This window comes from Xenopus laevis, chromosome 7L (genome assembly GCF_017654675.1).
Source record: "Xenopus laevis strain J_2021 chromosome 7L, Xenopus_laevis_v10.1, whole genome shotgun sequence".
In the NCBI taxonomy this organism is placed as follows: Eukaryota; Metazoa; Chordata; class Amphibia; order Anura; family Pipidae; genus Xenopus; species Xenopus laevis.
The window spans coordinates 80,085,640-80,104,802 of record NC_054383.1 but is presented as its reverse complement, the minus strand read 5'-3'; the positions used below and the strand labels follow the sequence as shown (position 1 = coordinate 80,104,802).

The window sequence follows — 19,163 nt, the reverse complement described above, 5'->3', positions numbered from 1 at the left end:
AAAGATTGTTCAGTATCATGGTTTAGGGGAATGCTACAAAAAGCTATCTCAGAGGTTTAAACTGTCAATTTCAACTGAATTGTTCAACAGGAAATGGAAGGCCACAGGCAAAGTTGCTGTAAAACCCAGGTCTGGCAGGCCAAGAAAAAATGGAGCGGCATATGCGGAGGATTGTGAGAATGGTTACAGACAACCCAAAGATCACCTCCAAAGAGCTGCAAGAACATCTTGCTACAGATGTTGTATCTGTAAATCGTTCTACAATTCGGCGCAATTTGCACAAAGAACATCTGCATGGAAGGGTGATGAGAAAAAAAGCTCTTTCTGCACTCACACCACAAACAGAGTCGCTTGTTATGTGCAAAAGCTCATTTAGACAAGCCACAATCATTTTGCAACAAAGTGTTTTGGACTGATGAGACAAAAATGTAGTTATTTGGTTATAACAAAAAATTTTTTGCATGGTGGAAGAACCTCATAACCACTGTCAAATTTATGGAGGTTCCATCATGCTGTGGGGCTGTGTGGCTAGTTCAGGGACTCGGGTCCTTGTTAAAGTCGGGTTCGGATGAATTCAACCCAATATCAACAAATTCTTCAGGATAATGTTCAAGCATCAGTCAAAAGTTGAAGTTATGCAGGGGTTGGATATTCCAACAAGACAATGACCATAAACATAGGGATGGGCGAATTTGAGCCGATTCGTTTCACCAAAAATTCGCCGCTGGCGAATTGTCGCAGACGCCCATTAAAGTCTATGGGCATCATTTCCACGGTGAAACAACAAAAAAATTTGCCCATCCCTTAAACACACTTCAAAATCTACAAAGGCATTTATGCAGAGGGAGAAGTACAATATTCTGGAATGGCCGTCGCAGTCCCCTAACTTGAATATCATTGAAAATCTATGGGATGATTTGAAGCAGGCTGTCCATGCTCGGCAGCCATCACATTTAACTAAACTGGAGAGATTTTGTATGGACGAATGTTCAAAAATACTGCCATACAGAATCCAGACATTTATCAAAGGCTATAGGAGGCGTCTAAAGGCTGTTACATTTGCAAAAGGAGGCTCGACTAAGTATTGATGTAATATCTCTGTTGGGGTGTCCAAATTTATGAACCAGTCTAATTTTGTTATGATGCATATTGCAAATTTTCCTGTTAATCTAATAAACTTCATGTAATTGCTGAAATACTAACTACTACAACTTCTTTGAAAGCTCAGCCAATGATAAACAAAACTCCAAAGAATTAAGAGGGGTTCCCAAACTTTTTCATATGACTGTATTGATGTGAAAGAATGTGTTCATTATCACCACAGTGGGATCAGTCGCCATAGTTTTGAGAGAGAGTTTTGAAATTGAGATAAGCATTTGCTTCTGCAGGAGATTTGAATAAATATAATTCCCCCCCATTTTGAATTCTCAGACAGCAGGAAAAAGTCTTATCTCTGATTTGTTTTGTAGCTTACTTTCACAAAACCTCTATCAATCTTCTATCATTTGAAATGCAATAAAGGATCATGGCAAACCCCTAGTAGTTCTGTACTAATACAAACAAATAACAAAAAAAAGTCTAAACAATAACTTTATGTAAAATTGATGGATTTTTAGCAGTTGCATGGGAATTTATGGACAGTCCATAAGACATAGGGAAATGACAGCCTATGGCAGAAAGTGGATAGGTAAATCAACATGCTATGCAGAGGTAAACCTGTCCAAAAAGATGCAATTTGTGAAACTGTGTTCAGAGTCCTTTCATACAAAATACACTTTGCATAAATCCCCACTGTGTAAAGAGGCAAGTCCCTCCTGGCCAGGATTTGTGGCAAGGCCACAGAGGCCCAGGTCTAGGGCAGTAAAATTTTAGGGAAGCCATGCTGCCCAGCCGCATTCCAATTTTGCTGGAAGAACTGGGGAAGCACTGTGGAGATAGCCTGAGCATTCGTGCAATTGCGAGGGGATGGCGCGACTGCATGGGGAGGGGGCATGCTTGCGAGGGGAGGGGGCATGCGGGTGACCTTCTGGCCCGAGGGGTGGCCCAAACAGAAATCCAGCTCTGAGTGCCTCACCTATGCAAGGGGTAAGGTAAATGGAGTGGCATTCAGAAAATAGTGGACATTGCTGTGTGATAAGGAGGTGGCCCAGAACCATATATTTCACTGGGAGTCATGGGCCCCTGGCTCTGCTCTTTTTATGAAACATTTCCCACAAGCTCTTTAATAGCCATCATATTTCCATGATTCCATTTCTCAGAAGCAAACAATACTAATGCACCAATAAATGTTTGTTATAGAGTACTCTAGCATAAAACTGCTATTAATAATAAAATGTCTAATGGATATTTTTATATCTTCATCTTTTAGTTTTCTGATTGATTTTATGTAGCTTTTCACTTGAAATTATGAAAACATCTTTTCTAATTATTTTGGGTTTAGAATGTACCTATTTAAAAGTGAATAATTTATATGCCTCATCTAGTAAATCTTTTTTTTATTGATTCCCTCAGTGGTCCAGATGTTAAATGCACCAGAGACATCTCCACTAAACAAATCAAAGGATGATTGATGGTTTGAGTCTTCTTAATGTATTTGCCTTGCCCTGTTAGCATAACACAGTAATGGATATGATTGCAGGACAGAGAAAACTTTTCTTTCTCTCTCTCATGACAAAAGTTTTTAAAACTTGAATAGTTTAAATTGACAAATCAAGGATACTCAAATTCCAAGTCAATGGGAAATGTATCTTCAGCATTCAAGCAACTTTAATAGCATTTTGAGGTTATTTTAAAAGCAATATTTTATAGCCTCATTGAAAATAAATGGAACAATGAGATTTTTGTTTGCGATTATCTGTTTTTCCATGACTGTGCACAAATAACCCATTTCAGCTGTTGTGAAAAATACAGTGTTATTGAAGTATTTAGAAATGTTTTGGTGATTATAGAATTTTTTAAAAAGCCATTCTGAATGGGACGAAATGTAATGAAAATAATCTATAAGCCTCTTAATAGTTTATTCCAACCATGTATGCTTTCAGTTAAAGGGATACTGTCATGGGAAAAAAATTTTTTTTTCAAAATGAATCAGTTTATAGTGCTGCTCCAGCAGAATTCTGCACTGAAATCCATTTCTCAAAAGAGCAAAGAGATTTTTTATATTTAATTTTGAAATCTGACATGGGGCTAGACATATTGTCAATTTCCCAGCTGCCCCAAGTCATGTGACCTGTGCTCTGATAAACTTCAATCACTCTTTACTGCAAGTTAGAGTGATATCACCCCCCCCAGCAGGCAAACAAAAGAACAATGTGAAGGTAACCAGATAGCAGCTCCCTAACACAAGATAACAGCTGCCTGGTAAATCTAAGAACAACACTCAATAGTAAAAACCCATGTCTCACTGAGACACATTCAGTTACATTGAAAAGGAAAAACAGCAGCCTGCCAGAAAGCATTTCTCTCCTAAAGTGCAGGCACAAATCACATGATTGCAGTAAAGAGTGATTGAAGTTTATCAGAGCACAAGTCACATGACTTGGGGCAGCTGGGAAATTGACAAAATGTCTAGCCCCATGTCAGATTTCAAAATTGAATATAAAAAAATCTGGTTGCTCTTTTGAGAAATGGATTTCAGTGCATAATTCTGCTGGAGCAGCACTATTAACTGATGCGTTTTGAAAAAAACATGTTTTCCGATGACAGTAACCCGGTAAATTTCCTCTCCTCACCTAAATAGATGGGGGATTGAAATTTAATAGACATACTTTGGTAATGAGCATTTTTATATTACTTCGTTGCTCCTTTCTCTTGTAACTTGCATAGGAACAGTGTCTTTTTCTTTATTTTGAAGTAGTTACCAGCATACTGGAGCTACTTCTTCTGGGCTGAAGTAATTATGATAGTAAAAGCTGCTTTTAATGAATATTAATACAAATCTGTTGCTATGACTGCTTTAGTTAAACAAATATATTGATTTTCATTTACTGGCCTTATTACAAAATAGCATTAGCTAAAACCTAAAGCAAGTGTTGCAGTTCCAAAGAACAATATAAATGCAGCATAATGACCAGAACATAGGAGGCAAGAGGTCACACTCAGACAAAGTCCAGTGGGGATTTATAACAATTTTAATTGCCAATCTAGCAATGTGTTTTCAAAACTGCCTGTCACGGGCATACTAGAGATTACACATGTACAGTACAACTAAAGGTCCTTCAAGAAATGTTTATGGCTTTCTACTCTTCTTCTAAAATCAATTTATAATCCAACTCCCAAACATACGAGTTCTCACAATTACCTACAGCCAGTTGTGTGAAACATTCCATTCATTTAAGGTCAACATGCACTCCTTGTACTTCTCTGTGTTGCTCTTTCTTTTCCAAACTGATCACTGCTGCACCTATTGATGCAGGGGAACCCTAGAACTACTGCCTCCATAAAACCAGGCCATAGCTTCAGGGTTTACACAGCAGCTTGGGTCAATGGGTGCAGCGTCAACGCAGCAAAAGAATTGAGTCGTACATGAAACTTTCACACTAGAATTGACATCTACCTGACTTTTCTTTCAGTACAAGTGTGTCCTAATCACGTCTATGTTCAGGCGCACTGGCATTAATTTTGACTCATTGCCCACAATTGCATCCCCCTGCCAACTGCAGCAACATTGGAAAAAACACTGTGGGAGAAAAACATGTCAACTGCGTTAGTATATAAGGCCTTAGCTCAGCCCCCAACACCCTTTTGTTATATGCTGCCCTTTTTCATAAATGTAATAATTCTCACTGCAGAGACAGCAGCCTTATAAACTGTAAACGTATGTATCCATGTCTTCTAATGGGTATATTCTGAAATATGTGTACATCAATTTTAATTATATCTTTTATATATATTAGCTGATTTTGAAACGTTTACCCCAGACTAAAGATTTTTCTGCATGTATGAATGAGAAAAAGTTTTGTTCAAGATTCTGAAATTTTTCTTACACTATTGGAACCAGGTGTGCTGTCATACTTTATTCCCAGTGGAACTGACACATAAAGTGATTATGTTTCTTTACTAGTGATGGGCGAATTTGCGCCGTTTCGCTTCGCCGAAAAATTCGCGAAATTCGCGAAACGGCGAAAAATTCGCGAAACGGCGTTTTTGACGCCAGCGTCCGTTTTTTCGGAAAAAAATTTTTGACGCCGGCGAATTTTTTAAGCGAATTTTCGCGGGAGTTTCGCAAATATATTCGCTGGCGGCGAATCGCGCAAATTCGCCGCGAATTCGCGCCTGGCGAATAAATTCGCCCATCACGATTCTTTACGTCAGCAATATCTATGTCTACATATCTATAATGGAGAAATTCATTTTCTAGTGGGGAAAGTCACATGAGCCATAATACTACATGAAATGATGCCATGTAGCAGTTCTCTGTCTGATGTAGATACTGCCAGAATATCCTTATTTATGAATGTTGGCATATAATGTGTGATTTTTCTGGGGGGCCCTTTCTATCAAAGAGTTTTCATTACCAGGAATACAATTCAGACTGGTGTATGAGTTTATCACTGTATCATGAATAAACAAAATTATAAATTGCACACTGTCACATGTTAAGAGCAATAAGTGCCATATGTCTCATTTAGCTAATTCCTGACCTTGCCCCGGCCATGTCTTGTGTCTTATCCCCTCCCCCTTTTAATACTGTAAGGAAAGTTAAGAAGGACCCTCTGTATCAGTCAGAGATTATTTGTAATACGTATGTTTGATGTATGCGCCCTTTTGTTGTATAGCACTGCACTCTATGCTGCCACTTTATACATACCGTAACTAAATAATTATAAGAAAATAATCTGTCTCTCTCTGATTGGTGGGTACAGTCTTAAATCTTTGGAGATGATAACTAATTGTGTGACCATATTATATGATATGGTCTCTATATGCACATTTTTATTGTCAAGAGACTCTTGGCCTTTAAAACAAATATTTAAACAAATTATCTTAATATAACTTTCACCAAAACCCACAATAAAATTAAAAATGAATTTGGATCTCATATTGATAGGTATTAGCTAAAGTAAAAACTTAGTGCAGGAAATAATGTCATCCCAGGCACACACTAAATAGCCTACTTCATAGTCAGTTTGTACCATACAGACAATAGCTGATCTACTGAACTGTTCAACTGACAACTGAAAGACTACTCAGAATGTTTAATGAGAAATGCTTGGGATAGAGCACTGGCTAAGGATTGACATATATTGGTATGTACAAGTAAGTGCTATTATAGAAAATTAGAAGAATAATAAAGAACAGGATGTTCAGAACCATAATAGTGATATTTGTTTTGTTACAGAATACAGAAAACTGTAGAATCAGCTTACAATTTTATATAAATGATTTCAAGGTAAATGAAATGTTATAAAATTCTATTCAATATGTATAAAAACATTTTATCCCTGAGCATCTAAGTAATTTAAAACCTAAATGATAATTACTTAGTTTAAATATTATATATTCAATGGGCGATTAAATTTGCGATATTGCCTGACAATTGTTGACAATTTCAACGCCGGCGAAAATTCTAGGCGCCCATTGACTTTAATGGCCATCGGAAATATCGCCGGTGTCAGAATTGGCATCGGCGTTTCGCAAATTTTTCAAAGTTTCACAAATTTTGTGGGAAATTCGCTAATTTTTTTAAATCACTATCTGGTTACTATGGTAAATATTACCCTAGCAACCCAGGCAATGGTTTCAATGAGAGAGTGCAATATGAAATTTTGAGTAGAAAGATAATAAAAGAAAGATATGAAATAAAAGAAAACAACAATATTGTAGCCTCTCAGAGAAATGTCAATAGTTTATGGACTGCTGGTGGGGTAAGTGAAATCTGGGTCAGAAGAAAGTGGCAAAGAAATTAAAAACAATTAAAAAAATGACCAAATGAAAATTTGCAAAGAATTGGCCACTCTATAACATACTAAAATTTAGCTTCAAGGTAAACTACCACTTTAAAACAAACTTTCCAATGCAATTTATATTGAATGACAATGTGGAACAAGGGAACAGAAAAAGGATAGTATAGGAATAGACCAAAGAGCGACTAGCCAAGGAAAGGCACAAGATAAGAGACGCATAGCAACATAGAGATGGATGTCATGATATAATTAGTTACAAAATAAAGAATAACTGAATAAAACTAGAGAGGTACATTTCCTGAAGAAAATGTGAGTGGTGCTTGCCGTGGCAAAACTCAGGCCCCCCATATATGTTGGGTGTCTTGCCCAGTCGCCCCTGGTGCCTAGAGAGTACACAAAGTCGGTAGAATCCGGATTAAACCGGTGAAATTTAAAGCCAACCAAATTTTACCATTGAAATCAATCCAAACAAACTGGCTATTTTTGGCTCCGCCCACTTTTAAAAATTTGCAACCCAGTCACCAAATGGACCAAGTTTGAGCACTCTTACATTAACAGTGTAAGAATGACAGGAATTTAAATATTCCCATTGAATAGCGTTAGGTAAAATTTGATTGGCTGTCTTAAGCTCCGCCCATTTTTCTGAATTTTAACCCCAGTTACCTAGTCATGGTCAGTGCCAAGTTTGGGGCCTCCGGTTTTAAAACTGTGAGAACGGCGGTAATCAAAAATTTTACATTGAAGTCAATAGGTGAAAACGGATTGGCTGTTTATGGCTCCACCCACTTTTCCTAAATTTTGACCGCAGTCACCCAGTGAGTAATTGAGCCAAGTTTGGTACACCTAGCATTTAAACCGTGATAATAGCAGCAGTTTATCATTTTTCATTAAGGTCAAAGGCTGAAATCTGATTGGCTGTTGTTGCCCCGCCCCTTTTTTTCCTAATTGTGAACCACAGTCACTCAGTGACTAACATACCAAAGTTTGGGAATGCTGTCATTTAATGTGTAAAAATGGCAGCATTTCTATTTTTTTCTATTGAAAATCAATGAATGAAATTTGATTGGTTGTTGGTGGCTCCGCCCACTTTTTCTAAACTTGAAGTGGAAACCCCCAGCGACCACATTTGTGATATTCAAGGTCCCTGACATCAATACTGAGAGAATGGCAGCCTTCTTAATTTTTCCCATTAAAACCAATCAAAGAAATCTGATTGGTTGGTTTTGGCTCCACCCACTTTTCTTAATTTTAATCCCAGTCCCCCAGTGACCAACTGTGCCAACTTTGAGGAGGCTGCCATTAACCGTCTAAGAGCGGCAGCAGTTTAAAATTTTCCTATTTAATTGAATGGCTGAAATTTGATTGGCTGTTGTAGACTCCGCCCACTTTTTGTAAATTTTGGCCGCAGTCACCCAGTGACCCACGGTGCCAAGTTTGGGAGCTCTGGCTTTATTACTGTGAGAAGTACAGCTGTTTACATTTTCTCATTGAAGTCAATAGGGAAAATCTGATTGGTTGTTTGCGGCTCCGCTCACTTTTTTGGGTCCCCAAAATAGGACAGAAAAGTCACAACACCCCACAACACAGGTATGCTTAAATATATATTCCAGTTTGGTAAGATTCTTTAATATGCCACTTAATATGATATGAACTATCTGTTGCTTAAGTGTTGATTTTGGGGGGTATAGTTTTCCTTTAACCCACTGTGATGAAACCCTTGTATTTGAGTCTGTTTAAGCAGAGCTGCATCTGGGCAGTTTATTTCTTTCCATTTTATTCTGAAGTCTGATGTTATCAGTTACATTTATTACATGCATTAAACTAAACTTGAGGCAGACAAACTAAAGAGACAGCAGTCCTATCCTTCAAAACTCGGTCACTAGGCTGCTGTGAAAATGTAAACAGGAGACACTGCAGCACTGAACACCTCCCTGCTGCCTCTATTCTCTATTGTGTCTTCCCGGCTTTGCAGTCTGGCCCACGTGATCCCCTGCTGCCATGTGATTTGGTGATGTCACGCAGCAACGGAGGAGCAGCTGGACGATAAGAAGCAGAAGCTGCCATATATTAGGTGAGTGAGAGAATGTGCAGGGGGAGAGCTAAAGGATGTGCTGATGCGCTACTAGCAACAGACGTGCTTTCACACTCAAAAAGAGCCAGCTTTATTTAGAGACACAAAGCGTCACATCATGTAAGAAGCAGGGAGAAAGAAAAGGTAGAAGTGTAATTGTTATGGTCAGACACACACAGACCATTCAGACACCGGCTGAGAAACACAGGGGCAAACCAGATGGACACGCCCACTCTATGCACAGCGAATAGCAGATGACCAGACCAAGTGAGAGGCACGTGCCATTGGGAGCCAATGAAAATATCAGAGAATAGGTCTGAGACAACCAGTCACCTGGGCGCTAGACTAAAGACAGGTGTTGGTATATTTCTCCAATAGTGAATGTAGAGCTTACCAAAAGTGCATTTCACAGCCTTCTACTCATTTATAAAAGATTTTTAAGACTCAGAGCATTAATATAAAACAAACTCAAGTGAATGAACGGCTGTAGAATGTTCCACTGGTAACCTGGGCCAAGCTTGGACTTCACTCTTGGATGAATGTCTCCGTGGAAAAGCTATGAATGAACCCAAACTGGAAATGCAAAAAATACAATGAAAAGGAGCAACAGAACAGGGTTAATAGAGGTCATCTGCTTTAACAGCAAATTGCACCCACTAGATTTGATTTGTAGCAAATAATGACATGTAGGAGGTGAAGGAAAACTAGCGATGCACCAAATCCACTATTTGGTATTCAGCCAAATCCTTTCTGAAAGATTCGACCTATTACTGATCCAAATCCTTATTTGCATATGCAAATTAGGGACAGGAAAGAAAAAAGTATAAAAAACATTTTTTTACTTCCTTGTCCTTGTTTTGTGACAAAAAGTTACATGATTTCCCTTCCTGCCCCTATTTTCCATATGTTAATTAGGATTTGGTTTGGCCAGGCACGAGGATTCTGCCGAATTCAAATCCTGCTGAAAAGGCTGTATCCCAAACTGAATCCTTCGTTGCATCCCTAATTAAAACCTTAATTCTAGTGTTTAGAAATAAATAAATTTGGCCTTTTTCAGCAGGTTTCGGATTCTGCCTTTTTCAGCAGGATTCGCATTCCGCCGAACCAAATCCAAATTTGCATATACAAATTAGGGATGGGAGGGAAATCGCATGACTTTTTGTCACAAAACAAAGTGAAAATAGTTTTTCCCCTTCCCACCCCTAATTTGCATATGCATTTTAGGATTTGGATTCAGTTTTAAATTCAGCAGAATCTTTCGCGAAGGATTCAGGGTTTAGCCAAATCCAAAATAGTGGATTTGGTGCATCCCTACTTAGAACTGTAGCTATAACATTCCCAGTTTTGTTATTATATAGTAAATCTAATCAACTTTTTCGGCTCTGCCAAGTGGTGGGAAATTCTTCTGCATATAAACCCTAAGGGCAGAATTTTTTTGGTCAGATTTTGTGGGTCAGTCAGACTGTATCCAATAATATAAAATTGGGTTTCCACTTTTTCATGTGTATACATCCAACATCCAATACATTTCAATAAGAAACAAGTCTATCAGACTTTGGGCCAGATTTAATTCATTGAGAAAAAGGTTTATCAAGTGAAAAGTCATGGGTGAGATTCAATTTGAGATGCAATTCGATTCAGGAAAACTTATATCACTGTTTGTCACATGAAAACTCTATTGATGTCTATAGTAAAAAACTGGAACTGAATTTGGAGGAAGTTTTTTCTAGGGATGCACCGAATCCTTCTGCCCGGCCGAACAGAATCCGCATCCTAATTTGCATATGCAAATTAGGGACGGGGAGGGAAATTGCGCAACTTTCTGTTCACAAAACAAGGAAGTAAAACACGTTTTCCCCTTCCTATCCCTAATTTGCATATGCAAATTAGGATTTGGTTCGGTAGTGGCCGAATCTTTCGCGAAGGATTCGGGGGTTCGGCCGAATCCAAAATAGTGGATTCGGTGCATCCCTAGTTTTTTCTGCTCGAATAATAATGTTAATGACGTTAATTTGCAGTGAATATGTTTATTTATCAAAATGCGAAGTTTCTCCTAGGCAGATGATCGTCAACGTGAACATTTCTAAGGGAATTTTCGCTAGCGTTACTTTCTTCCTAGTGAAACTTCGTTAACATACGCTTACGTAAGTTTAAATATGGTGGGTACATACAGGTCTTAAGTATATATCTTTATTAGTGATTGTTGGCGAAACTGCTGGAAGTGACAATTTATTAAAAACATATATTTCACAGTTACAACTTTTAAACCTAATCCCACATCAAAATATGAAAAAACGGCAGTGTTTTGTCTTTTTTTAAGACTTTTTTGGCATACAGGGCATAATGTCACTAACATAAGATTGTTGAGGATGTAGCTTCATCTTATCAATTCGCCCAGGAAAACCTGAAACAGACCCTGGCGAAAAGTAATACATATTGGAAAGTTCGTACTTTGATTAATTTGATTCGTTTGCCTGAGCAAAAATTTGCCTGGCAAAAGGGTTTTAAACTTCTCTAGCGCTGAGCTTTTTCACTAGCAAATTGCCCTCCTCGCCTTTTAGTAAATTGGCGATGTCGCTGCTTATTACATTTTAGTGAATTTTCACTCAAAACAGCCACTTTGCCCTTTAGAATATCTGCCCCCATGAGTTTTCACATGCAGTATCAAAGGCAGAGAGCTTAAAACCCTGATTAAATACCTTTTGTGGTATCAGGTGCTAAGCTAAAGGACCCACGCCTGCTTCCAGGGTCAAATAATCCAATTAAGACAGATATCAGCAGCACACTGTCGATTTGAAAAAAAACGTGTAATTTTATTGTTTCATTCAAAAACGGGCAAAGTTTCGGGCCTCCTGGGCCCTTTATCAAGCCTAGTGTTACAGTCCTACAATGTTTGTGGGACTGTAACACTAGGCTTGATAAAGGGCCCAGGAGGCCCGAAACGTTGCCCGTTTTTAAATGACCAATATAATAACACGTTTTCTTCAAATTCTCACTAAATTCAATGTGGCCCTGTATCTTGTTAGATGAAAACTGTATGCATTGTTCCCTTATGAATGAAACATAAAAGGACTGATTTACACACTAAAGTGTTGCATTGCACAACTGCAGTTGCCAATAGCAGCTGGCAGTTAGTTTTGAGCAGTCTACAGAGTAGCAAAGGACTTTATTGGTTGCTATTGGCAGTTACAGTTTCAAATTAGCATCTGTTAGAAAATTAAACCCTACCAAAAGCAATGCAGATTAAATGGCTACATTTACATATGGTTGATATTTATACAGACTATCCTCTAATACTATTCTGCTGCTCTGACAGTGAGTTTGGTGTTAAAATACAGTGAAACCTCAATTTTACATCATTTTACATTGTTGTTTTGTGGTCCCACCTATATATTATGCGTAATACATTTCCCTGATTTTACATTTTCCTGGATTTTACACCATTTGTTTCTGGTCCCCCTGAAAAACTTAAAATGGGGGTTCTACTGTAATAATAACTCATGAAATCATCTTCATTACAGGCAAGGTTGGCACTCCAGACGTTGTAGAATTAAATCAATTTCCTGTGCCTTTTTGGATAAGGAACTTCCATGTAGTACATTGTCGTCTTAAAGTGAAGTTGGAAATGTTGGAAACTCCTATTTTCCATGTCATTCTTCGAACAGATGACTTAATGCTGATACATAGTTCCTACACAATTGGTTTTCATGTTTTGGTACTAATAACTGTCTGTCTGTACTATAAGAGCAAAGACTCATATTCAGATTCATAATAAATTGAGATGCACTCTAGCTCATTTACTAAAACTGGGTAAATCAAAACCTTGGCAACACGTAGAAGAGGATAAGCATGAGTGTGAATCTGCCCACTGTTAATCAATAAGCCGTCTGTTTTTAGCATCTCAAGTTCTGTGGTTTTACTTTGCAGCACCATGAGCCTTCACCCATTTTTGTTGGTGGCATGCAGTCTCACTGCCTGGATCACACTCTACCTCTTCATCTGCCAGCTTAATAAGAATAAAACCTATGAGTGGAACTGCCGATTAGTTACCTTGATTCATGGTGCTCTGATTATTTCTCTATCAGCGTATGTGGGATTCATTGACGGTCCATGGCCATTCACACATCCAGGTATGTACCGTGAATCAATTAACTGTTAGGGAACCAACTCTACTGTGTTTACATCAAAACATAATTTCAGTAAAGTGCATTTAACATTTACCAAATGTGTCCCTGTCAATCCAGTTATAGGAGAAATTGCTTTTAAATGATGTATACACACACAAGTGGCTTTTCTTGTGTGCTTCTTTTGTTTGATAGCTGGCAGGTAGATTAAAGGGGTGATTAACCTTTACATTAACTTGTAGTATGTTATAGAATATCTAATTTGGTCAGTTGGTCTTCATGTTTTCTTTTTTATTGTTTTTAAATTATTTGCCTCTTCTTCTTGACTCTTTCCAGCTTTCAATTGGGGGTCACTGACCCCCCCATCTAAAAAAACAAATGTTCTGTAAAGCTACAAATTTATTGTTATTGTTTTTATTACTCATCTTTCTATTTAGACCCTCTCCTATTCATATTCCAGTCTCTTATTCAAATCAATGCATGGTTGCTAGGGTAATTTGGACCTGAAAAACCACAAATAATAAAAAATGAAAACCAATTGCAAATTGTCTCAGAATATCACTCTCTACTTCAAATGAAGGGGCAGAATTATCAAAGGTCAAAGCAAAAATTCTAATTTTTGAATTCTAACTTTTTAATGGCCAAAACTGTCAAATCTGACTAGGCAATTGTTAAAATTCAATTTGAGTTTTTTAAAAATTCAAATTAGATTTTTGAGATTTACCATACACTGGCCCTTTAAGAACTTCGAATTTGACTATTCGCCACCTTAAACCTGCGAATTGCCATCTTAGTCAATGGAAGATGTCAGGATCAGTTTGGAGTTGTTTGCAGCCTTCCTGACATTCTAGTTTTTTCGGAGAAAACTTGAATCGAGTTTTTAAAACTGAAATCGAGTTTGTAAAACTGAAATCGAGTTTGTAAAACTCAAATCGAGTTTGTAAAACTCAAATCGAATTTGATTCAAATTCGATTCAAGTTTTGGGTCAAATTTTTTTCGATTGGTCGAATTTTGAGTTCATGGGAGTTTTTACAAACTCACATGAAATCGAAATTCGACCTTTGTTAAATGTTCCCATAAGAGTTCATTTAAAGGTGAACAACCCCTTTAACAAAGGATCTTGTGGTTTCTGATGTGTTTGTGCACATAGGAAAAATCCACATGGAACAAAGAGGCACACAGAATTTTCTGTGGGTATCAACCTGCATCATTTGTTATGAAGCAGAAAATGAAGACACCTTTGTGGTGCAGAAGTGATGTGCAGAAGTGGTTGTGTCATTGAAACTAACAATGTGCTGAGTGTAGTCTATTTGTGACCAGGTCAAAGAAGGCCACACTATGAAAAATATATATATTTTTTTTTTGAAATACGAAGTGTATCCCAATCTTGATAAATATCTAAAGTGACAAGGATAATTGTGTTTGCAGAGATAAAAGATCAACATGTCACATAGGTCATTCTTTTCTAGGAAAGCAAAAAAACTGCATTGAAAAAAGAACAGAAACTAAAAGAAACATGCACACAAACTGGATGCTAAAAAATTATTTCACACAATTTCAGATATAAAAATCTAATTATTGTGCTTTTTCGAGCTAACATATATTTTCCAACTGCAAACAGCTTACCCATGCCATTTGTCAGTAGTGCATTGCAACTACTTGAAATCAGCCACTTAAAGGAACAGTTCAGTGTGAAAACAGAAACTGTGTAAATAGAAAGGCTATGCTAAATAAAAAATGTTTCTAATATAGTTAGTTAGGCAAAAATTGAATGTATTAAGGCTGGAGTGAGTGGATAGAACACTACTATAGAACACTCTATAACTCTGAGCTAGTCAGCGAATTGAAGTGGGGCCACATGGTACATTTCTGTTCAGTGCAAACTCTGTTCAGTGAGTTTGCAATTGATCCTCAGCATTCAGCTCTGATTGGTTACTGCCTGGTAACCAGGTTAACCAGTCAGTGTGAACCAAGAGAGCTGAAAAGTAGGAAGTAGTGTTCTGGCTATTATTTTACATATCCAGTCACTCCAGCCTTTATACATTACATTTTTGCCTAACTATCTATATTAGAAACTTTTTTTTTTTTTGCACAGCCTATCTATTTACCCAGTTTTTATTTTTACACTGAACAATTCCTTTAATGCAGTCAGCAGCATAAGGGCCAAACTACATGAAAGATTTTGATCTTGTAATACAACAGCACAAGATTATGTAGGATCCTACGAAAAGTTATCTTATGGTTTATCACATGAAACTCATGGACGAGGTTCAATTTGAGGAGAAAAAACTTTTCTCCAAATTCAGTTCCGTTTTTTTCTCTTAGACTTCAATAGAGTTTTCCCGTAATAAACTGTGAGAATTGAATTGCATCTCATATTGAATCTTGAGTTTTCATAAGATAAACCTTTGTCTCACTGAATTGACTCTACTCTGGCCCATAGACAGATGGTGGGTTTTGTTTGTGCATCTACTTCCGACATTCAGGGGGTTAGTTATCAAAGGTCGAATTTTAGAGTTTTTTAGAATTTTTATATCTTGAATGAACCCACAACTCGAATGGTTTATAGTTAAAAAAACAAATGGGAAAAACTCTAATCAGTGAATTCTGGGTTAACAACACAAAAACTGAAAGTGAGTTTTGGGGCAAAACCCTCTGAAGAAAACTCGAACATCATGAAGGCTTTTAACATCTTCCAATGGTTCAAGGGACCTCTGCCATTGACTCCTATATGAGCTCAACAAGTTTTTAGATTTTTAGAATTCTTGTGATTTTTAGATAAACAATGAAGAAAACGTAAAGATATTACCCAAAACGTCATTCTTATTCATTCAAAATATCTTTTGTAGTTCGAAGCAGGTATCGGTTGTCTACAGACTAAATTCGCTATACTGGTCTGACAGCGGTCTTAGAACTAAGCTTCTACCAAAAATAACAAACCCATAATCAGCTTGTGATACTTCCCTTTTAAATGACATAGGCCTGCTGTCTGAAGGGACCAGTACAGCCTTATACTTATTTCCATACAAATAGAGATGGATCTTGTAATACTTTAAAGAGGTTGATCATCTTTGAGTTAACTTTAAGTATGATGTAGAGAATAATATTTTGAGACAATTAGCAATTGGTTTACATTTTTTATTATCTATGGTTTTTTGAGTCATTTAGCTTTTTATTCAGCAGCTCTACAGTTTGCAATTTCAGTAATTTGGTTGCTAGGGTCCAAATTACCCTAGCATCTATGCATGGATTTGAACAAGAGACTAGAATTTCAATAGAAATGGGCCTGATTGGAAAGTTGAGTAATAAAAAGTAGCAATTACAATTAATGGATAGCCTTACAGAGTATTTGTTTTTTAGATGGGGCCAGTGACCCCCATTTGAAAGCTGAAAAGAGTCAGAAGAAAAAGGGAAATAATTAAAAAGCTATACAAAAGACCCATTGAAGTTGCTTAGAATTGGACATTTTATAACATATTACATTTTAACTTAAAGGTGAACCACCCCTTTAATCCGGAAGCAGACGATGGAGAATGTGTTCAGAATGGGTGAATTCCGAAATGGGTGAATTCCGAAACTGATATCAGCTTCTATAAAATGTAGTGGGGTATTTGTATTTGCTTATAGCCTTATTCATTGTGTTTGTATATAACTTTGTTAATTTGAATACACAATCATGTTGTTTTTTTCATCTGTAGGCTCTCCAAATACCCTGCTTCAAGTGCACGTGCTATGTCTGACACTGGGATACTTCTTCTTTGACTTGTGTTGGTGTGTGTATTTTCAAACAGAAAAAGCCTTGATGTTGACCCATCACATTCTTAGCATCCTTGGCATAATTATGGCACTAATCCTTGGTGAATCGGCTACTGAAGTTAATGCTGTCTTGTTTGGCAGTGAAATAACAAATCCCCTGCTGCAAGTGCGATGGTTTCTGCGGGAAACAGCTCGCTACGACACCTTCCTTGGGGACACTGTGGATTTCTTGTTTGTGGCTCTTTTTACCACTGTGCGCATAGGTGTGGGAGCCTGGCTTTTATACTGTGAACTTACCTCCCCAAAACCATACTGGTTTGTTAAAATGGGAGGTATTGCTATGTATGCTATATCTTGGTGCTTCATGATAAGTATCTGGCGCTTTGCTTGGAGACGAAGCCTCAAGAAATACAAAATGTGGAAAGATAACAATGGTACAAGCGGTCAGATACATTACAATGGGCATCCTAAATCTCTATGACGTCAGGATATGAGAAATACAAGAGAAGACTGAGTAGGGGCCATGTAGCTGATATTGTATTCCTTGTAAAATTTTAACAAGGATAAACTCTGAATTTACAAGGCAATACTCTCCTGTAGCAGTAGTGGTAAGGAACATTTTAGTGATATGGACTAGTACTTGAAAGTGTTTTCTCTATTTTTAAATTATTAGTTATTATTATGGAAAACCAAGAAAAAGTAACAAAATGTTTGTGTGTGAGAGAAACAGAGTGAGAATGGATTATTACAGGTATCCTGATCTTGCTAATTTCATGTTACAAAAGTGGTATAACATTTTTTTTTTTTGTATAGGGATCCAATGTTAAAGAAAATGCTCTTTTAAGCACATTTTCAAATTGCTGGTAATATTAGGTTTAGCAGCTCTTTCTTAGAACTTTTGTACGGAAGGCTTGAGTTATTTGAATAAGCATACACTCTGCATTTTTCACTTAGCACTGCACTAAAATGGAAAAGGGACACAGAAAACACTAAGCATTAATATTATTTTATAGGAGATATCCCTGAAGGTTCAGTTAACCCCAAGCAATTGCTACAGCAGTCAAAATCAATTTTTAAGCCAACCTGTCCGTGAGTATCATGTCTGTATAACAATGAGTGGTGAATATGATACTCTGATACACAAGATGGTATAAAATAAATAGCGTATATATATATATATATATATATATATACATGGACCTATTATCCAGAATCCTTGGGACCTGGGCCTTTCTGGATAACAGGTCTTTCTGTAATTTGGATCTTCATACTTTAAGTCTACTAGAAGATAATGTAAACATTAAATAAATGCAGTATGATGGTTTTACTTCCAATAAGGGTTAATTAAATCTTAGTTTGGATCAAGTACAAGCTACTGTTTTATTGTTACAGAAAAAAAGGAAATCATTCTTTAAACCTTATATTATTTGATTATAATGGAGTCTATGGGATACAGCCTTTCCATAATTCGGAGTTTTCGGGATAACGGGTTTCCGGATAACGTATCCCATACCTGTATATATAGCTCCATGTAATCCTAACGCCATGCTACCCAGCCATTGAAATCATGCATTATAAGGAGTTCATCACGTAATCTATAAAGGTGTATTATTTTACACCACCTCAGACCTTGGGGCAATTACATAAAAGTGAAGTACATTCTAATTGATAAAAAAAGAACCATTATTGGGGTGAACCTGTCTTTAAAAGAATATCCTTAACTTCATTTCCCGAAAATAGCGATCTATGTATGTGTTTGTTGTTGCAAAACTCCACTTTTAAAGAATTTGGAGTAACAAATCAATCCAGATTATTCAGTCAATACAACAAAATACAATTTGAAGTTGAGTTTTTTGGCATTTGCTGTTGTTAATAACTTCATATTTAAAAAGATGGTGATAAACTGGAGAAATGGCTTTACTGAATATAGAACAGCATTTTCTTGTGTATTTCATTGGTCAAGTTATCACCCATTTATAAATATCTTTTATTATATTTTACAGCATATACTAGGCTCTCCAGCAGATAACACAGACCAAATCGCTGAAAGACAAAGCACCTGATTTTTAGAGTTGTTTTTTCATCATCTGTACATTCAGGTTCCTAGTGCAGTAGATTAGCAACCATCAAGGAGAGCTGCTGGGCCCAAACACTAACAGTAGAATGAGAAAAATGATGTCTAAAACAATAGTGGAAAAAGTAAAATACAGAAATGCATCTGGCTACTTTTATAACACTTTAATTTGTTGTAAGGTCTTTTAATAGATTATGCTAAATACCTCACTTTTTAGATAGACTTTTTACAA

General features: G+C 37.0%; 1 protein-coding gene across 2 annotated transcripts; it reads left to right on the top strand.

The window, feature by feature from the left end:
- The first annotated feature begins 8,619 nt into the window (after positions 1–8,619).
- tlcd5.L (TLC domain containing 5 L homeolog) lies at positions 8,620–18,078 on the top strand. Of its 2 annotated transcripts, XM_018225762.2 has the most exons (4): positions 8,620–8,976; positions 11,034–11,120; positions 12,904–13,106; positions 16,800–18,078. In XM_018225762.2, exons 3-4 carry the CDS (start codon positions 12,908–12,910, stop codon positions 17,336–17,338), a joined length of 738 nt encoding a protein of 245 aa, XP_018081251.1. In that variant the 5' UTR covers positions 8,620–8,976; positions 11,034–11,120; positions 12,904–12,907; the 3' UTR covers positions 17,339–18,078. The 2 variants fall into 2 exon arrangements, with proteins under 2 accessions (XP_018081251.1, XP_018081254.1); XM_018225765.2 differs by lacking the exon at positions 11,034–11,120.
- The last annotated feature ends 1,085 nt before the right edge of the window (positions 18,079–19,163 follow it).